General features: G+C 44.7%; 1 protein-coding gene across 1 annotated transcript in view; it reads left to right on the forward strand.

Moving 5' to 3' along the window:
* SMAD2 (SMAD family member 2) overlaps positions 1-11,204 on the forward strand; it is a 72,739-nt gene extending 61,535 nt beyond the window's left edge. Inside the window, 3 exon segments of the mRNA XM_030566035.1 lie at positions 870-1,007; positions 1,171-1,315; positions 9,265-11,204. Of these exon segments, the coding sequence (XP_030421895.1) occupies positions 870-1,007; positions 1,171-1,315; positions 9,265-9,388 (407 nt within the window). The 3' untranslated portion in view covers positions 9,389-11,204.
* The last annotated feature ends 7,560 nt before the right edge of the window (positions 11,205-18,764 follow it).

Here is an 18,764-nt window from a genome sequence, read left to right on the forward strand (position 1 = left end):
CATACAATTTAACTGCTCAAGCAAAACTGTCAGTAAAAAAAATCCAATTGAGAAGCCCTAGAACAATAAGCAAATATTTTTTTTAAAGAAATGGAATTACAAAAAAAAGCACTTTTTTCACAGTGTGTCTCCTTGCTGAATGAGCTATTACATTAGCAACAGCTTGCCATTAGAAATATGTTGTATGCTGTTTATATGAAAATAGCTAATTCAGATCAGGTATTTTTCTAGACAGGAGAGCTAGTTCATATTAAGGAGGAGCAGGAAGAGGCTGCCTTTTTGTAAGAGCCAAATGAAGTTCTGTGGTGCCTGTGACAAACTGGGGTAGGGGTGGGGTAGGAGTCTGTTCAGTGTAAGGAAGGCCTTGGAGGTTAGAGGAAGTAGCAAACTATCCATGAGCCTTGTTCTTCTTCAGAGTATTGTGGCACATGCCACTTCACCTACCACACTAGTATTTATACTAAATGAACAAGATTTAATAAGAAAGTTAATCTACTTGTTTTAATTGCAAGTATTGCTTTCAAGAGAGAGAGTATGTGAGGAATCAACATTGCCTTCAAACTTTGATTCTGGTTGCTTTGCTTTGTCTCAAAGTACTAAATAAAAGGAAGAAAATTTCTTGTCAAGAACAGACTTTCTTCTCGTTCAAGAACACCACATTCTAGGGTTGTGGGAGGAGGAATTCTTCTTACCACATCCTGCTCTCGCTACAGGTGTCAGCTGGCAATATGGCCATATTGCCAGCTTAACTGATCCACCTTGCAGTTCTGGGGGGGAGGAGTTGGCCCTCAGTGAAATAAAGAAGTCTTCTAATGTGTCAACCAGTTCAGATCATATCATAAGTGAAGCTTCTACTAATCTTGTTTCAGGAAGGGGAGTGCGTCTGTATTACATTGGTGGAGAAGTTTTTGCTGAGTGCCTAAGTGATAGCGCAATCTTTGTTCAGAGCCCCAATTGTAATCAAAGATATGGCTGGCATCCTGCAACGGTGTGCAAAATTCCACCAGGTAAGGGCACAAGTACAAGATACACTAATCAAGAAATCGAGTAAATTTAAATGCACTATCTTCCTGTTAACTTCTAGAAGTTGGCTCTTGACATTGCCCTTTTAGGAAAGCCTGCAAGTATGCATGGGCTGTAGTTTTCTTAACTTTTTTTTTTTCTTCATAGGATGCAACCTGAAGATCTTTAATAACCAGGAATTTGCTGCTCTTCTGGCTCAATCTGTGAATCAGGGTTTTGAAGCAGTGTATCAGCTAACTAGAATGTGTACCATAAGAATGAGTTTTGTTAAAGGATGGGGGGCTGAATACAGGTATGAAACATTCATTTTTACTTTTAAATTTACTCTAATCAATTTTCTCCCCTTCCTCCTCCCTCACTAATGCCCCAGCTTGAAAGGCAGATGATTAGACTGCCACCACCATTAGGAATCACTGTGAGCAAATAAAACGAGAGAATACAGTTACGTTTCTTCTTTGAATGTATTCCGCAATAGGTGTGCATGCTTGCCATGCGCACCAGTGCCAGAAGTTTTTCCCCTACCAGTACCCATAGGGGAGCGCCATAGCGACCCCTGGAGTGGCGCCTCCATGGTGCAGTATAAGGGGCGCTGTGCACTCTCCCCACCCTCATTTCCTTCTTGCTGTCAGTGAAAGTGCTTCAGAACTGCGCTGCTCCAGCTTTGCTGTAGCTCATCCCCAAAACTGCTTGTTCGTTCAGTGTAGAGTACCTGGAGCAAGTGAGTGCGTGTGTGCGCTCGGGCTGGAGTCTGCCCTGTGCCCCGGGTTTTAAGTCGTGCAACACCTGTAGACAATCTATGCAGTGAGTGATCCGCATGCAGACTGTTTACACTGTTTGGGGGAAACCCATCTCAGCAATCACTGCAAGATTTGCAAGTCGTTTAAGCCTGGGACTAAGAGAGAAAGGACTTTAGGCTCCAGGCTATTCTGATGGAGTCAGCTCTGGCGTGCCGCACTGGGTCGGCCCGGGCACTGCGGTGTCAGTGTGTGGCGACCCTTCGGCACCATCGACTCGTCGGCACCGCTCCCCATCCACGGGGCACGTCAAGAAGGCTAGGAAGAGGTGATCTTCACTGCAGCACTGGAGTAAACCCGGGACAGAGGCTGGGCCCATGTTGGGCAGTCCTCACAACTGTTCATCGCCTCGGCTGATCTCCACTCAGCGCTCTCCAATTGGACCACCTCGGCATCTGTACCTGTTATGACCTAGTGGAATCCCTCTGCCACCAATTGTGAAGGCCACCAATTGCACAGGCCTTGTCAGCTGCCTTTTTGGCCCATGTCCCCTTTCAGGACATTTGTAGGGCTGCCACATGGTCTTCCGTTCACACGTTCACCTCTCATTATGCGTTTGTCTCTCAGGCCATGTCTACATCTAAAATTTTGCAGCGCTGGTTGTTACAGCTGTATTAGTACAGCTGTATATGGCCAGCGCTGCAGAGTGGCCACACTTACAGCAACCAGCGCTGCAAGTGTGTTAGATGTGGCCACACTGCAGCGCTGTTGGGCGGCTTCAAGGGGGGTTCGGGGAACGCGAGAGCAAACCGGAAAGGAGACCAGCTTCGCCGCGGTTTGCTCTCGCGTTCCCCGAACCACCCTGCAAACCGCAGGGAAGGAGACCTGCTTGCTCGGGGGTTCGGGGAACGAGAGAGCAAACCGGGAAAGGAGACCAGCTTCTCCGCGGTTTGCTCTCGCGTTCCCCGAACCACCCTGCAAACCGCAGGGAAGGAGACCTGCTTGCTCGGGGGTTCGGGGAACGAGAGAGCAAACCGGGAAAGGAGACCAGCTTCGCCGCGGTTTGCTCTCGCGTTCCCCGAACCACCCTGCAAACCGCAGGGAAGGAGACCTGCTTGCTCGGGGGTTCGGGGAACGAGAGAGCAAACCGGGAAAGGAGACCAGCTTCGCCGCGGTTTGCTCTCGCGTTCCCCGAACCACCCTGCAAACCGCAGGGAAGGAGACCTGCTTGCTCGGGGGTTCGGGAACGAGAGAGCAAACCGGGAAAGGAGACCAGCTTCGCCGCGGTTTGCTCTCGCGTTCCCCGAACCACCCTGCAAACCGCAGGGAAGGAGACCTGCTTGCTCGGGGGTTCGGGGAACGAGAGAGCAAACCGGAAAGGAGACCAGCTTTGCCGCGGTTTGCTCTCGCGTTCCCCGAACCACCCTGCAAACCGCAGGGAAGGAGACCTGCTTGCTCGGGGTTCGGGGAACGAGAGAGCAAACCGGGAAAGGAGACCAGCTTCGCCGCGGTTTGCTCTCGCGTTCCCCGAACCACCCTGCAAACCGTAGGGAAGGAGACCTGCTTGTTCGGGGAACGCGAGAGCAAACCGGGGAAGGAGACCAGCTTCGCCGCGTTTGCTCTCGCGTTCCCGGAACCACCCGCAAACCTCAGGGAAGGAGACCTGCTTGCTCGGGGTTCGGGGAACGCGAGAGCAAGCTGGGGAAGGAGACCAGTTTTGATTACCAGAGGCTTCCTCAGGTATGCTGGGATACCTGCTTATTCCACGGAGGTCAAGAAAAGCGCTGGTAAGTGTCTATACTTGATTACCAGCGCTGGATCACCAGCGCTGGATCCTCTACACCCGAGACAAAACGGGAGTACGGCCAGCGCTGCAAACAGGGAGTTGCAGCGCTGGTGGTGCCCTGCAGATGTGTACACCTCCTAAGTTGCAGCGCTGTAACTCCCTCACCAGCACTGCAACTTTCTGATGTAGACAAGCCCTCAGTCTGGGGAGGATGCCGGGTTTGGCAGGGCCATTCTCTGTCCCGAGAGTTTGTGGACTCCTTCTCCCTCCAACAGATATAGCTTGGAATCACCTAATGTGGAATACACATGAGCAATCACTCGAAGAAGAAAAGGCACCTTTTCCGTAACAGATGTTCTTCGAGATGTATTGCTCATGTCTATTCCACATCCTGCTCTCCTTCCCCTCTGTCTGAGTTGTCTGGCAAGAAGGAACTGAGGCTGAGGGGAGCTCGCAGCGCCCCTTATACCGTACCATGGAGGTGCCACTCCAGGGGTTGCTAGGGCGCTCCCCTACGGGTATTGCTAGGGGGAAAACTTCTGGAACTGGTGAACGTGGCGAGCACGCACACCTATTGTAGAATAAACATGAGCAACACATCTCAAAGAAAACCAGTTACAGAAAAGGTCACTGTCTTTTCTATGGGAGTGAGAGTGTTCTCAAACCCTTATGGATCAATATGTTAATTTGTCTCACATTGCAGTAAACTAGCTTTTCTGATAAAAGTGTGGTGTTCTAGAAATTAGAGTTAATTTCTTACATCTGATCTTGCTTACTGTGGTGGAACCTCTCTCTCCACCATCTAGTGACTTTGAAGTTTGTGCTGTGATTATTTGCCTTTTTGTAAGATCTATATAAAGCCATTGCGTCTCAGTGCTGCTCCATATGGAGTGTAATGAGCTGCTTAAGATGTGATGTTGTTTTCAAATGATGGTAACCAAGGAATAAATTTGGAATGACTCTTTCAATAAGTGTATTATAAAGAATAAAACAGCTAGAGCACGCACGTTTGGGAGATGGGAAAGAGTTTGGAACTCATTGTGGAAAACGTAACTATGCAGGAATATAACTTTGAATGTGTTTGTGTAGGAAAACTGCGAAGAATAGTTTCACGAATGGGAAAAAAAATTTTTTTAATTCATTGTTGAATTTATTCCAGTTATGTTCTCTATTAGGGCAAATTAAATCTGTAGAGGAAAGAGTTCTTTATAGAGTACAATATGGGAATTCAGGAGGAACAGCATCTGACTTATATGAGTTGAGAAGCTCTACAGAAAAATTTGGATTATTTTGTCCCTGGGGTGAGAGGTGTGTGATCACTTAAAAAAAATAAATCCTCAAATGTCTGAAGTTTTCCACAGAAAGAATAGGGGATTGATATATGAAACATCTCTACAATATGTAATTACTGTAAAATGGAATTATTTCAGGCTTTGAAGGTGTATATTTAATGCGGCCTAGGTTCTACTGATGCTTTGTCACCATTTTGGGTTTTAAAATGGATCCGTCCCAAGTTTCAGATCGGGCTCTGAGATAAAATGAGAAATTTGAGTCATGGAATAAACTGGAAGTGCTTCTGTTAGCAAGAGGTAAACTAGAGGGAAAACTGGCCCAGGTTTAGAGCTGGGACTTGACTCCAAGGGATTGTGTGTGCATTAAAGCAAAATTAAATACAACATTATTTTTAATCTCATTTAGCTATACTGATTTTAGTGCTCAAACTACAGAGAGCCAAAACTTGAAGCACACAGAGCTTCATAAAGAGAGAAGGGTGTTGCGAAGGTTGCAGTGATAAGGGAATTTTGTGTGTGTGCGCGCGTGTGTTGAATTTTAAATGGCTAATAAACGTTGGGTCTGCAAGATCCAGTGGAGCTATTGGTAGAGTGGCTAAGTAACTATTCCTTACTGAAAAGGAAAGGATGCTAATCTAGTTTGTCTGCATCTGTATGTTTTGACAGAGAATATTAAATTCTTGGTGGCTTATGGATAATAAACACTGCTAGGCAAGATAACTGGCTAATCTGGTTTGTCTAGTAGCAAATTTAAGCCGTTGCCAGTTTTTTATGGGCTAGGTAAGTTACAAAGCTAGGCTAGGTGAGTGAACAAAGGTGAGTTAGGACTATCTGTAGGTAAAAGTATAAACAGGATTGTATGTAAATGATTGATCTTGGAGAAGTCTCTTGGTTATCTGTAATACTTAGTGTCATCTACAAGTTTCATACTTTAAGTGGTGTAGTTAAGGCAGGAGGATATTTACAGCTATACAGGATAATCTTGATTCAGGTAAGTGGTCTGAGGTGCCTAAATGTAAGATGATGAAATTAAGTAGAATTTATCAGCCTTGTGAAACTTCCAAAATTACATCCCTGGGAAGGTCAAGGTAAGCAAGGATGAATCAGTGCCTAATCTAAGAACAAAAGCTTGCATTAACGCGTTTCCATCTGGTAGTAGGACTGGCTGTTTTGGTAGATGAAATATTTACGTTCTTTGCTTGACATGATGGTTTGTATGTGTTGCATGAATCCAAAGAAGCAATTATAGGGCCCAGGTTAGAACACATGAACTTGCTGTCCAATTTTAGTACTTTTTATCTGAAGAAAGGTAGTCCAGTTGAGGAGATATAGTAATGGGCTACGTGGAACTTCTGTTCTGTTTTGAAGAGGACTAAATTGATTGTATTTCCTTGAGATGAGAGAGGAGATTTTTATGCCAGGAACATTTTTGTTCTGGCATAAGTATATAGCAGGGGTCGGCAACCTTTCAGAAGTGGTGTGCCGAGTCTTCATTTATTCACTTTAATTTAAGGTTTTGTGTGCTGGTAATACATTTTAATATTTTTTAGACGGTCTCTCTCTATAAGTCTATGTATTATGTACTAAGCTATTGTTGTATTGTAAAATAAACACGTTTTTCAAAACGTTAAGAAGCTTCATTTAAAATTAAATTAAAATGTTGATCTTATGCTGCTGGCCCGCTCAGCCCGCTGCTGGTCTGGGGTTCTGTTCACCTAGGCCGGCAGTGGTCTGGGTGGGGCCTGTGGCTGGGACCCCAGCTGGCAAGGGTCAGGCAGCCGGTACCCCAGACCGGCAGCGGGCTGTGCGGGGCTGGCAGCCGGGACCCCGAGCCAGCAGTGGGCTGAGCGGCTCAGCCCACTGCTGCTAAGGGATTCCATCCGCCGGCTCCTGCCAGCCAGGATCCCGGCTGCTGGACCTGCTCAGCCCGCTGCCGGTCTGGGGTCCCGGCCCTGCCCACATACAGTGGGTACCTACCTTCTCCCTGGTTCTGGCCCATTCTGTTCCCTTCTCTGCACCGAGCACAGGGCTGGGGGTGAAGGGTCTGGCCAGGAGCTAGAAGAAGGGAGGGGGCTCAGGGTTGGGGCAGGAGGTTTGGGTGTGCGGCACTTACCTGGGCAGCTCCCATTTGGTGTGAGGGGTGTAGGTGGGAATGTGTGTGGGGGGGTGCTAGAGCTCCCATTTGGTGCTCAGATGGGAGTGGGGATGTGGGGGGTGCAAGAGTCAGGATGTGGGGCGTGCATGGGATGGGAGGGGCTGGGGATGTGTAGGGGTGCCAGAGTCAGAGCTGGGGTCGTGGGGCGGGTGAAGGAGTCAAGCAGAGGGCTGGGTGTATATGCGGGATGGGCACAGGGCTCAGGGCAGGGGCCTCGGTGGGTTCTGCGGGGCTCAGGGCAGAGAGCTGGGTGTGTGTGAAAGGGGGTTGGGGCTCGGGGAGAAAGCTGGGGTGTGTGGGGGTGTGTGTGTCAGGGCAGAGGCCTGGGGTGTGTGTGGGGGGGGGGCTGGTTGGCAGGGGGCTGGAGGGGATATGCCCCTCTTCCACACACCCCCTTCCCCAAGGCCCTGTCTCTGCTCCTTCTCGCCCCCCTCCCTCTCAAGCACCATCAGCAGCAGGGAGGGAGGGACTGAGAGGCGAAGGAGGGGCAGGAACCCAGCACACTACGGGAAGAGGCAGGGGAGCCGGCAGGACCAAGCTTCTGCCCCCGCGGAGGCGGGAGCGGAGGGCAGACAAGAGCAGGCCAGGCCGCGCTGGGCTGAGCAGGGCAGGATTTTTAATGGCACGCTGCTGCTTGCCAGGACTCCGTCAGGCAGCAGCGTGCCATAGGTTGCCGACCCCTGGTATATAGAATCAAGATGGCAAAGTAGTCCAGAATGCACTTTGATAGAGGGTGGTCATTGCCTCATTTCTTCTACAGAATGTAAAATCACAATAAATATCACCTTGGTCCATTGGGATGTTGGTCTAATAACTTTTTTCTGCTTTTACACTTCCTCTTATTTATACAAATAAAGTTGGAAAAAAACATGTTGTAAACTCGTAGTGGTGGTCCTGGTGACAAAAGTAGAAGTCATCAGGATTGCTTGCTTAGCTGCTGCCTCTGTTGTATTATGACTCCTCATTCTGAGTGTAAGGTAGCTATAAATACCAGGAAAAAAAAATCTATAAAACTACTTAACAGTGGACCTAATCCTGCAGTCCTAGGTCAGGAAAACTCCCATGGATTTCACAGAGTCTGGCCCCCACCCTGATCTCCTACAGACCTGTGAAGTGAAATAACTGCTCAGGTATAATACATCCTGTACTTGGATACCACCTTTTCTCTTAAGAAATTACTTGAGAGAACCTCTTTTGAATAGCACACGGGTCCCCAAGCGTCCTGGTTGGCAGTGGAGCATCCGCCGAAATGCCGCCGAATTTCTGCAGCGTTTCGGCAGCGACGCCTCTTGATGACGCCACCGACAAGTGATGTCATCGAGATGCACCGCCACCGAAACGCCGCAGAAATTCTGCACCCATCAGACAAAAAGGTTGGGGACCACTGGAATAGTAGGTCTCTAAAATAGGAGTGTTGGGAGTTAAGATTATTACTTTAAAAATTTAACGAAGCCTCAGCAACAGAATGCCATAAATAAAAAGCTTGACGTGAAAAAATGCACATTACCCTAGTCTATTATAGAAGTATAAAATTTTGAAGTTGTTTGAGGAAATTAAAATACACTACAGAGAAGTTACAGGAAATCAGCAGAGATGATGTTTGGTGTTTCTGCAAGATAACACTTAACCTGTGTAACCACACGCTTAGTTATGATGCACTTGTTTCTGACAAAATCTAGCACAGCTTCCTTAAAATTTTCTCTGCAGCAACTTTTATAATCGGCAGATCTGATACTTTCTTTTGGTTACAGTATTACTACTACTTAGCTGTATTGTCTCTGTTCTAATCCTTGTGCATAAATAATAAAATAGTTTGTCAAGTTCCAGTCAACTACCTGTGCAAACCCTTTGAAGGCAAGGGGGGTTACTTAAGCTTTTTCCTGTGTGCTTAGTGTCACCTTCAGGACTTTTTAATATTAGTGAGTTTTGAGAAGTTTAAATATCAGCTTGACTCAAATATGGGTATCAGGTTGAGTTTGTTGGGTGGACAGTCTGGTTTTAAAAATAAATTATATACAAGTAAAGCTGATCTCCTTTTAATGTGACAGTTGGAACAAAAGCCACAAAGCCAATTTAATCTTGGTGTATGTGGAGATCAGTATTGGACCCCTAAGGTACAGCTTTAGCTTGTACTTATTTGCGAAGAATTGGTCTCCAAGAAGTTTCATTTTTGTAGTGCTTTAGTCTTCTCTCTCACTTTCTGTTTTTTGTTTGAAACACACCCATACAGGCTTCCAAGTCTCTTGGTAACTTCTTTTCCTCTTTCTTCTCCAGACGGCAAACAGTAACAAGCACTCCTTGCTGGATTGAACTGCATCTGAATGGACCTCTACAATGGTTGGACAAAGTATTGACTCAGATGGGCTCTCCTTCAGTACGCTGCTCCAGCATGTCGTAAAACACCTTCCTCTCTTACCAGTGGGCTAAATATCAAGTCCAGTCAACAGACTTAATATAACAGCTCGTCTCTTAGTATTTGTGTGTGGTTCCCATGAACTGTTTACTATTCAAAAAGATTTTTAAAAAACAAAAAAAAAAAACAGCACTTGAGGTCTCATCAATTAAAGCACCTTGTGGATTCTGTTTCCTGTACTCTGATACTAGATGAAAATTTAGTGTATAGAAACACCTTCTGAAGGAGGAAGGGACAGTCCTAAAGACTCTTAATGGTGTTTTCATTGGGTGTATAATTGAGTGTCCTAAAGGTTTATCAATAACATGAATAGTTGCATATATGTACAGGTAACGTATCATGATCTTCAATATCACAGTATTGTGCTGTTCTACATTTTTAGTACCCATAAACAGATGTGTGCTCTTTTTAATTTTGGGCAAACTTCTGATAAAATTCCAAGTTCTCTCTAATCCTATATTCTTTTATATTTTTATATATGCAGGTTTTAAAGTTCTCCTTTAAAAAAAAAAAAAAAAAGGGGTGGGGTGGGGTGGGGGAAAGCTGACTTTCCTTGTAGAAAAAGCTTAACTTTTTGCTGCCTTCTTGAAAATCCCTCCTTTGGAAGGGAAAGAAATGCCTGAGTTTCATCTCTGAAATCTTGAACACTTTATATAGTTAATGGGGCCCCAGATGAATTTATATTGTAAATTCTGAGTCTACCCATCACACTAGGAGCCTACTACTTCCCCTCCCCATCCAAAGTAATGCATCTGTTGCCGGCAATAGATGCATTGACGCTGCCGGCACTGAGGCATTTGTGACTTTTTTTGTACTTCAGATCATTAAGAGCAAATACTTTATTCAATGCTACTATCAATTTTCATTTCATGAAAGAGACTTATGTAAACCTACAAGCTATTGGCTTACCTCTTACACCTATATTTTAAATGTCACTTAAATCTTGAGTTTACTTTTTGAACCCAAATACCTATAAACAGCTTCCCCCAGGGATAAACTAGACTGTTCCATTTAGGTTTTAAATAGATGCAGCTTTTTAACATATTTAGTGATGGAATGTAAACTCCTTGATCTGAGTGGCTTTGTACGGCTTAGTTACATACCAGATCATATGCATTCATTATGAAATTATGAGCCTTGTAAAAGTAGGTGTTTCTGCAAAACCTCTAGGGTAGTGGTTGCTGAGGTATGACCAGCAAAGGAGGATTTTTAGGTTCTTCAATACAGTGCATGTTATTGTGAACCCTTGGACACTACATCTGCACCATACTAAAAATATTCTGAATTATATTCTACAAGTAAGTCTGGGTTGGGGAAGGGTTGGGAAACTGTATAGAAGGGTTATTCTGACTTGAAAAATATACATCTTACTAACAGTCTTGTGATCTAGCTGTCTGTCATTCTTTTGTTACTGTGGCAGTAGCAGGATTGCCTTTGTCTGGTTTTCCCCTCCCCCCATTCTTTCATTCATTACACTAGTACTGTACTTTGTAAGTACAGCTAGTGATTACTTAGCTTTGAGAACAAAATGTGGCCAGTGTTACAGCTTTTAATCAGTTGACTGAATTGAAGATAGTGATGGATATTTTTATGCCATAATGGGGCATATAAGCAATACCAAAAATTAAGCCTTGAAAAAGTGGGCCAGGCAATTTTTAAAAATTGGAAATGCATTTACCAGTTTGTGGTAGTTTTACCAGTAGACTGATGTATTGGTAGAACTTGTGAACCTAAGAAATAAGCTTCATGCGTGTTGCATTTGCCTAATATGTGAATACACTAATAAAAGTTCTAATTCTCATGATGGTGGTTTTTATTAATGTTTGACAGCGGCCATATCCCACAACCACTCTACTTAGTGAATTATCTTATGGAAGAGAAGTCATTTCAGTCTCAACATTCACACTAGCCCAAGTTTGCTCTAATTCATTTTAGAGTTTTCTGCCTTATCTCCCCCTCTGGGAGAAAATAAAGTAATGCAGCATTCAAAATGAGTTCAAAAGCAAAATTACTATCTTCTATATTGTGTTGAGGGGGAGAACTAAATTCAAGGAAACCAGAATTAACGGCAGGAGAATTCGCACTATGTGAGATTAGTTAGATACGTATTAGACGGAGCTTAAGGTAAATCTGAAGTAATACCTTTTATTGGACCAACTGTCATACTTAATCATGTTTTTTATCATCTGCTTCGAACTTCCAGATTTCTTTTTAGTCTACATTTAACAATGAAAACTTTCCAAACTGTAAATAAAAGTGGAAGTCACTTTTTGTGCCAAATACAAATTGGATCATAAGTAGTAGGTCAGAGGTTGTCTTTTTTCCAGAGAAGTAGCTAGAGAAGAGTGACTCTCTGGGTGAAAGACAAAATGTTTTTGCCATCACATAAATTGCAGTTATGAACAGTCTGAAACTTGGATAAGCTATGTGACCTGATGCTAAGGTCATACGCTGTGCATTTATGGTTTTGTTCCTTCCAGCTTTGATACTATTGCTGATTTCATTTTGAACGCTACAGTAACCCTGATTAGTGTCATTTTTTTGACACATCCTCCTATCCAGTGTACAAGGAACCTACAAATACTTATTGGTGGATCTGTGGAGCTTAAATGAAAGCTTGGACTTCCACGTACATACATGATTCCAGTAACTTCAAGAAAAACATGAAATATCCTGACACTCACAATTTAATTTGTAAGCACTGGCAACACATCTTTATATCTGTGCCTCTGTTCCCCTCCCTTTGTATATGTTGTCTATTTTTATATTGTAAACTCTTTTCAGCAGGGATTCTCTTGCTATAGCTTTCTATGGTGCCTTGCTCAAATGGGAGTCCCTAGTTCTTATTGGAACTTCTAGGGATATGTCTACATAGCCCATAGCAAGCAAGTCTCTCAGCATGAGTTGACTGACTTGGGCTTGCACTTGTGCTCAGAAAATACCTGTATAGACAGACAGTGCTTTGAAGTTGCAGCTCAGGCTGTAGATTGAGCTTCAGAGCCTGAGCAGCATCCCAAGCGGCAGCTTCAAAGCACTGTCTACACTGGTATTTTCAAAGCACCAGTGCAAGCCCTGCAAGACCAAGTCTGTTGATCCAGGCTGGGAGGCTGTGTGCTGCGGGTTATGTCGCCATATACCCTAAGTGCCACTGTAATGCAAATAATTTGGAGCGTGATGGAAGTTTTTAATGGTGTCTTGCAGTTAAAACACTGGATTAAAAGTGAGTCAACTTCTGACTGCCCCAAGGGCACTTCCTGTTGATGTTACGTAGTCATTGTGCCTTAACTTCTAAACACAGGTGTTTATAAGATCACCCATGATAGTAGAAGCTGAGCACCTTTTCATGTGTAAGAAGAAAAGAGTAATCTTAGGTTAATTCATATAACAGAATCGACATTATGTATACATAATATACCTTACTAAACCTCTCATTTTCAAGTATCCAACAACTCCATGTTGAGAGAGCCTGATGTTTTCTGGGATTGAGCTGACTATCACATAATAGTTCTGAAGTCTGGGTTCAGTGTGGCATGTTTTAACCTTTGATCTTTCAAACTTAGTTGTGATGTCAGCTTTTTTTCACAATGTATACTGAGGTTTTCCTGCAGCTGGGTTTTGAGTTAAAGTATGGTGAAATCAATTTTCACTTTACTCCACCCAGACCAAATGTTTATTTTTTATTTGAAGTACAAAATTTGTTCCAGTAAAGGCAATACTGCTTGAATATAACCGAATTCCGGATACGTGAATATTCAAGATTTTTATCTCATTATGTGCATTTTAATAAAGCACTGTTTCATTGGAAGAAATCTCCATTTAACATAATAATATGCATGCCATTTTAAAAAGCACTTCTAGAAAGATATACGTGAAGAATTTATTTTGACTGCTTCCAATTTGATGGCCTATTTGTAGCTATGAAATGCATTAGTGAAGTGTATATCTCCTAAATCTAAGCATGTGTAATTTAGAATATGCACACTATTCATATTTTAAAATGTTCATATAACCAGTGCTCATATTGTACTTCCTACTTGATATCTTACCTGTCTTCAGATTGTGATCTCCACAAGGTAGGGATTGTGCCTTCTGTTTGGAAAGCAGCTAGCTCATTGTAGAAGTTACTGGAAAGATCACCAGATTTATGAAGAATGGAACCGGGGCTCCAAAACTGAAAACAGGTTTTGATGTGGCCTGATGGGCCGCATTCAGGATGCAGCACAAGTGACTGCACACAGCATAGGCAATTGCAATAAGAAAGGCGGATGATAACCTTTTGGTCAAACCTCAGTGCTCTTCCTAGTTGATCACAGGAGCTGCTGACCTACATAGAAGTCTTCATGGAAGTGGATGGCAAAGAACCAGAGTGGCATTTCTTTGAAAGGAGCAGTTGGAGCCAGAGTGGTGAGGGATGGCTGCTCTTAAAAAGATTGGAGTCTCACAAGGATCAGTCTTGTTCCTTCTCCTTTCAGTATGCAACCCTTGTGAGGTGTGATAGTGATATGGTAACTGCCCACAGCTGTACTTTTGCCTAAAGCCATAAAAGAAGGGCACGGGCAGCAGCAATGGAAGTAGCTTTATGAAAATCTTAGCTGGCAGCTGCTCTGCCCAGAGGAGACAGAACTTTGCAATGTCAGGAAGAGGAGAAACTCTTAGAGGAGTTTGCTTAGAACCTGCCTCGGACTTCCATAGGTGGCACCTGTGGTGGATAGCTGTCAAGCAGCAGTGTAGCATTGGCTTTGCTAGATTAATTCCTTCTTCTTGATAGTCAAGTAGTGGTCAAGAAGCAACTCTGGAGTGGCAAGAAAAAGGCTTGTTCCTCTTGGATGGGGTTTTCGGAACAATTATCTCCATTCTGGATTGTATTTCTGCAGCATGACGTCTCCTACGATTCTGATACATATAGGCTATTCTGCTCCTGTCTGCAGTTTCTGCAGGCAGTTCGAACCTCTAGTACAGCCTGTGCTAGCCATGCCCCTGCCCTCTAGCTTGCTGCCAGAACTGCCTCCTAAGTAGTGGTTCACTTTGCTCCTAATGTTGGAGCTACAAAACAGAGCTGGGAGGGCAATGTGTGCCCTCCCTATTCTCAGGCAGCAGGTTCTGGCACTGCTAGAGCATGGGGCACCAAGTCAGACAGGCCAGTTGGGTCTCCCACGGCCCCCAAGAAGTCACGACTTCAACACAGAAAAGCCCAAGCAGGAGCTGCAGAGCATATAGATCAGGCCATAGATGAGGAGGACTTCAGCTAGCCAGGCTAGGGGATAAGTCCTAGGACAGTACAGGACCAGAAAGACAAAACCCTTAAAGGGCACCACGTCCCTCTCCCATAAGCACTAAATTCCCTGGGGAGAAGCAGGATTCATATTCAGCTCCCCTTCTTCCCAAATCAAACCAACTCTAGTAATGAGACCCTATCTCCTAGGGCAAGGGGAGTGGGACTCTGAAGGGAAGGACATTGAGGGAGACTCATCCAGAATGCTGAAGGTGCTGCATAAAACAAACTGCAAGAGACCACACCCTGGCCACAGCTGGGTGGCAGTGCCCACTAAGTAGGTCAAAATGGCTTTAAAAAAAAAAGTCAAAGTCTTCTCCCTCCCCCAAGGTGTTCATCCTTGGGCTCAACCCCCTCCTCCCTCCACTAAGGAAGGAGAGCTCTCCGATTTCTGGCTCTGAGCATAACATGGGTGGGGGGAATGCAGCAAAGGTTCTTCCCCCCTCCTCCCTCATTGAAATGTTTAAATTTGGGTGCAAAAGGGTTGCATCCACAATCCAGATCCAACCTGAACAGGCACATAAGGACAAGCCTAAAAGTAAATATCAGCCTTCTAAATTCTTGCCTGAGACATAATTCTGCTGCACCCATCCTTTGAGAATGTGATCAGACTCAGAAATGGGAAAAATCTGACACCAGTAAAAGCATAAGCAGACATGCACTTAGATATTACAAGTTGTGAGAGACAAAAAATGCCATCCCAGTTATACCAAATTTTGATGCTCCAGGGACATATTTCCCAAAGTTGCAACTGAAGGGAAGCCACCCTCAGAAGGGACTTGGAGGCTTTTTCAGCCAGCCTTGCCCCTAGCAGCCGCACAAGCGTCACAATGTCCTGGCTGGACGACCGTAAGGCCATGAAGGATAAAGATCTTCCAGATTTCTGGTTTTCACTTAAGAAATTTACCTAGCAACAGCCTTTGGGGCAGATGGCACAATGGATGCAATGAGATTTCCAGTCAAGACTATGGGATCCTGCTTAGCCAGAAGCCACATCTGGGTTTGCCCTGGAAGGTCAATGCTCTGAAAACTACAAACTGGGGGGAATAGCCCATTTTTATCAGAATTGTAGGAGATGCTGCTAGCAGAATTGTAAATTTCTTACCTTGTAAATTTCTCCTTCGCCTATCCCAGTTCCAGGAGTGTCCAATGGGAGGAAAACACAGCTAGTAGTTAGCCAGGCACATGGCAGAACTGGTGGGGGAGAGAACACCTTCCTAATGAGGTAAGAATATGAGCTTAGACTCCGAGGCACTGTGCAGTGTAGGAAGCGAAGGGTGGGAGGTGAGCTGGCGTTAGGGACTGGAAAGGACTAACAAAACAGTGAGAGTGGAGTGACGGGGTTGAAGGAAAGGAGAGAGAAGGTGGTATAGTTGCTGGAAGAACCTGAATGTTTGAGAGAGTTTCCTGCAGCAAGTCTGCATTTACTGTCTCTGTGCTATGCTCATTGCAGAGGAATCCAAGCATCTTTTCCAGTATCCAGGCACCTTTTAAACTGGCACGTGCTAGTTACAGAATTAACAAAACTCATCTCTTCAGCGCTGTAACAGCTGGAATGTAGTTCCTAAAACAAGAACAATGTTAACACAAACTGAAGCGAACTGAAAACCAATCTACACTTTTCTCACTGGTATGCCACTGAGTGTGAAAGCCAAAGCTCTCGATACAGAAATAGGTAAGTATAGTCATCTTAAAAACAATTTGCACTAATTAAAGAATATAGAACCAATGCAATTGTAACTTGCGATGGGAGCATAACTTTGGAATGGAAAGAATCTGTGGTACCCATCCTAAGCAGAGGCTTTTCACAAAGCATCCATCCCAGGGCCAATGTGAAGAGAGGTCTGGTCACAGTCCTCCACGACCACGGGTTCTGAAGAACAGGATTTTGCTGCTGCTTTGCCTCACCAGAGAGTGCTCAAATCAATCAGCCCAGTTCTTGGAAGAATTCCAGCTCTTGCCCAAATGACCTTTCTTATTTGTTTATAAATATTTCTCTTAACATGGGGTTATCATAGAATTGTAGAAGAGGGACCTCAAGAGGTCATATATTCCTTCCCCTGCACTGCAGTGGCTTTAGGAACTGCAGTGCAGGGTCCCACACTGCTCCCGAAAGCAGCTGGCTGCTGGCAGGTCTCTGTTGTCAGATGTGTGTTGTCAGATGTTACCAGTGTGGTGCTCTGCTCTCTCCTTGTTGGTATCACTCGGCTGCGTGCGTGTGTTCCCTCTTGTGCTGTCCCAGCTCTGCATATAGCTGACACAGCAGACCCGAAGAGAACTCCCAATGACCACAGAGTCTAGTAAGGTACGAAAGCACGTCGGCCAAGTTTATTGCCGTATTGGATACAGTAATAGTTCCCTCCAGATCGTTACTCTACAGGGCATACTGCAAATATGTACCCACGGTCAATGGACTCGGCTCAGTCAGTGGCGGGACTTTCCACTGCCCCCTCGGCCGGACAAAGACATCGCCCCAGGAATACATTTTTATACACAGGTACAAACAAGTTACACATCACTCCTGACGTATTGAAGTGCAGCCCCTCTACGTAGCAAGGTACAACCCCTCTACGCAGTAAGGTGCCACCTCTCACCTTGTACATGTTGGATCGATCAAAACAACTCTATCCATCATTTTACCCTTTTGCCCCTGTCATTGGGATGGGTCAGTCTGTTCCTTGTTATCTGTGTGGAATGTGCAAGTATGTGAATGTTCTGATCTCTAGTGTTCAGTACCTTTTAGGTACATATCTTCTTGCAGCATCAGCCCTTTCCTTGCCAGCTTCTGTGAGCAGGGCCTGCCTCTGGCTCAGAGCTTCACTTTGCTTTATGTTAGCAAAGTCTTGGCCATTATTTTAATTCAGGCCTCAGGCCTCATACTGGGCCTTTATCAGAGCCTTCACTTACTACAGTCTCTACAGCCCAGGTGGTGGTGGTGGTGGTGGTGGTGGGGGAGGCGGCTCCACATGCTGCCCCCATCCCCAGCACTGTTCCCACAGCTCCTGTTGGCTGGGTGGCACTTGCAGGTGTGGGCAGCATACTGAGAGACGCTCCAAACTCCCTCCCAGACCCCACATGCCCTCCTGCCCCCTAAACCCCTTCCCCAGCCTGGAGCCGCCTCCTGCACCCAAACTCCCTCCCAGAAAGAACTAAATATAACAGCTGTTCTAAGGTAAAAGTAGGCTATTTTGAATTAACATGATCCATTCTACATGTTTTAAAACTGAAATGTAACCACAGAATGGCTTTGTTAATTAAAAGGCAAGTTTAGTATAGCGTTACTTGTGATCATTTTGTTTTAAATTAGGAAAAAGACTATACGGGGCTCCACAAAATCTATTAGCCCCGGTCCCACAGCAAGGCAGGACTATGTAATAACTAGACCATTCCTTACAGGTGTTTTGTTTTAAACCATAGACCATTCCTTACAGAGATTTGTTCTTAAAAACCTCCAATGATGGAGATTTCACAACCTCCCTAGACAGTTTATTCCAGTGTTTAACTACCCTGATGATTAGGAAGTTTTTCCTCATGTCCAGCCTAGACCTCCCTTGCTGCAATTTAAGCCCATTGCTTCTTGTCCTATTCTCAAAGGTTAACAAGAACATTTTTTTTCTCTCTCCTCATATGTACTTGAATACTGTTATCGTGTCCCCTCTCAGTCTTCTCTTTTCCAGATTAAACAAACCCAATATTTTCAATCTTCCTTCATAGGTCAGGTTTTCTAGACCTTTAATCATTTTTGTTGTTCTCCTCTGGACTTTTTCCAATTTGTCCACATCTTTCCTGAAATGTGGTGCAGAGTATTCCAGTTGAGGGCTAATCAGGATGAAACAGAGCGGAAGAATTACTTGTGTCTTGCTTACAACACTCCTGCTAATGCATCCCAGAATGATGGTACACTGTTGACTCCATATTTAGTTTGTGATCCACTATGACCCCCAGCTCCCTTTCTGCAGTACTCCTTCCTAGGCAATCATTTCCCATTTTGTGTGTGTGCAACTGATTGTTCCTTCCTAAGTGGAGTACTTTGCATTTGTCCTTACTGAATTTGATCCTGTTTCCTTCAGACTGTTTCGCGCGTTTGTC

The sequence above is a fragment of the Gopherus evgoodei genome, chromosome 6 (genome assembly GCF_007399415.2).
Source record: "Gopherus evgoodei ecotype Sinaloan lineage chromosome 6, rGopEvg1_v1.p, whole genome shotgun sequence".
In the NCBI taxonomy this organism is placed as follows: Eukaryota; Metazoa; Chordata; order Testudines; family Testudinidae; genus Gopherus; species Gopherus evgoodei.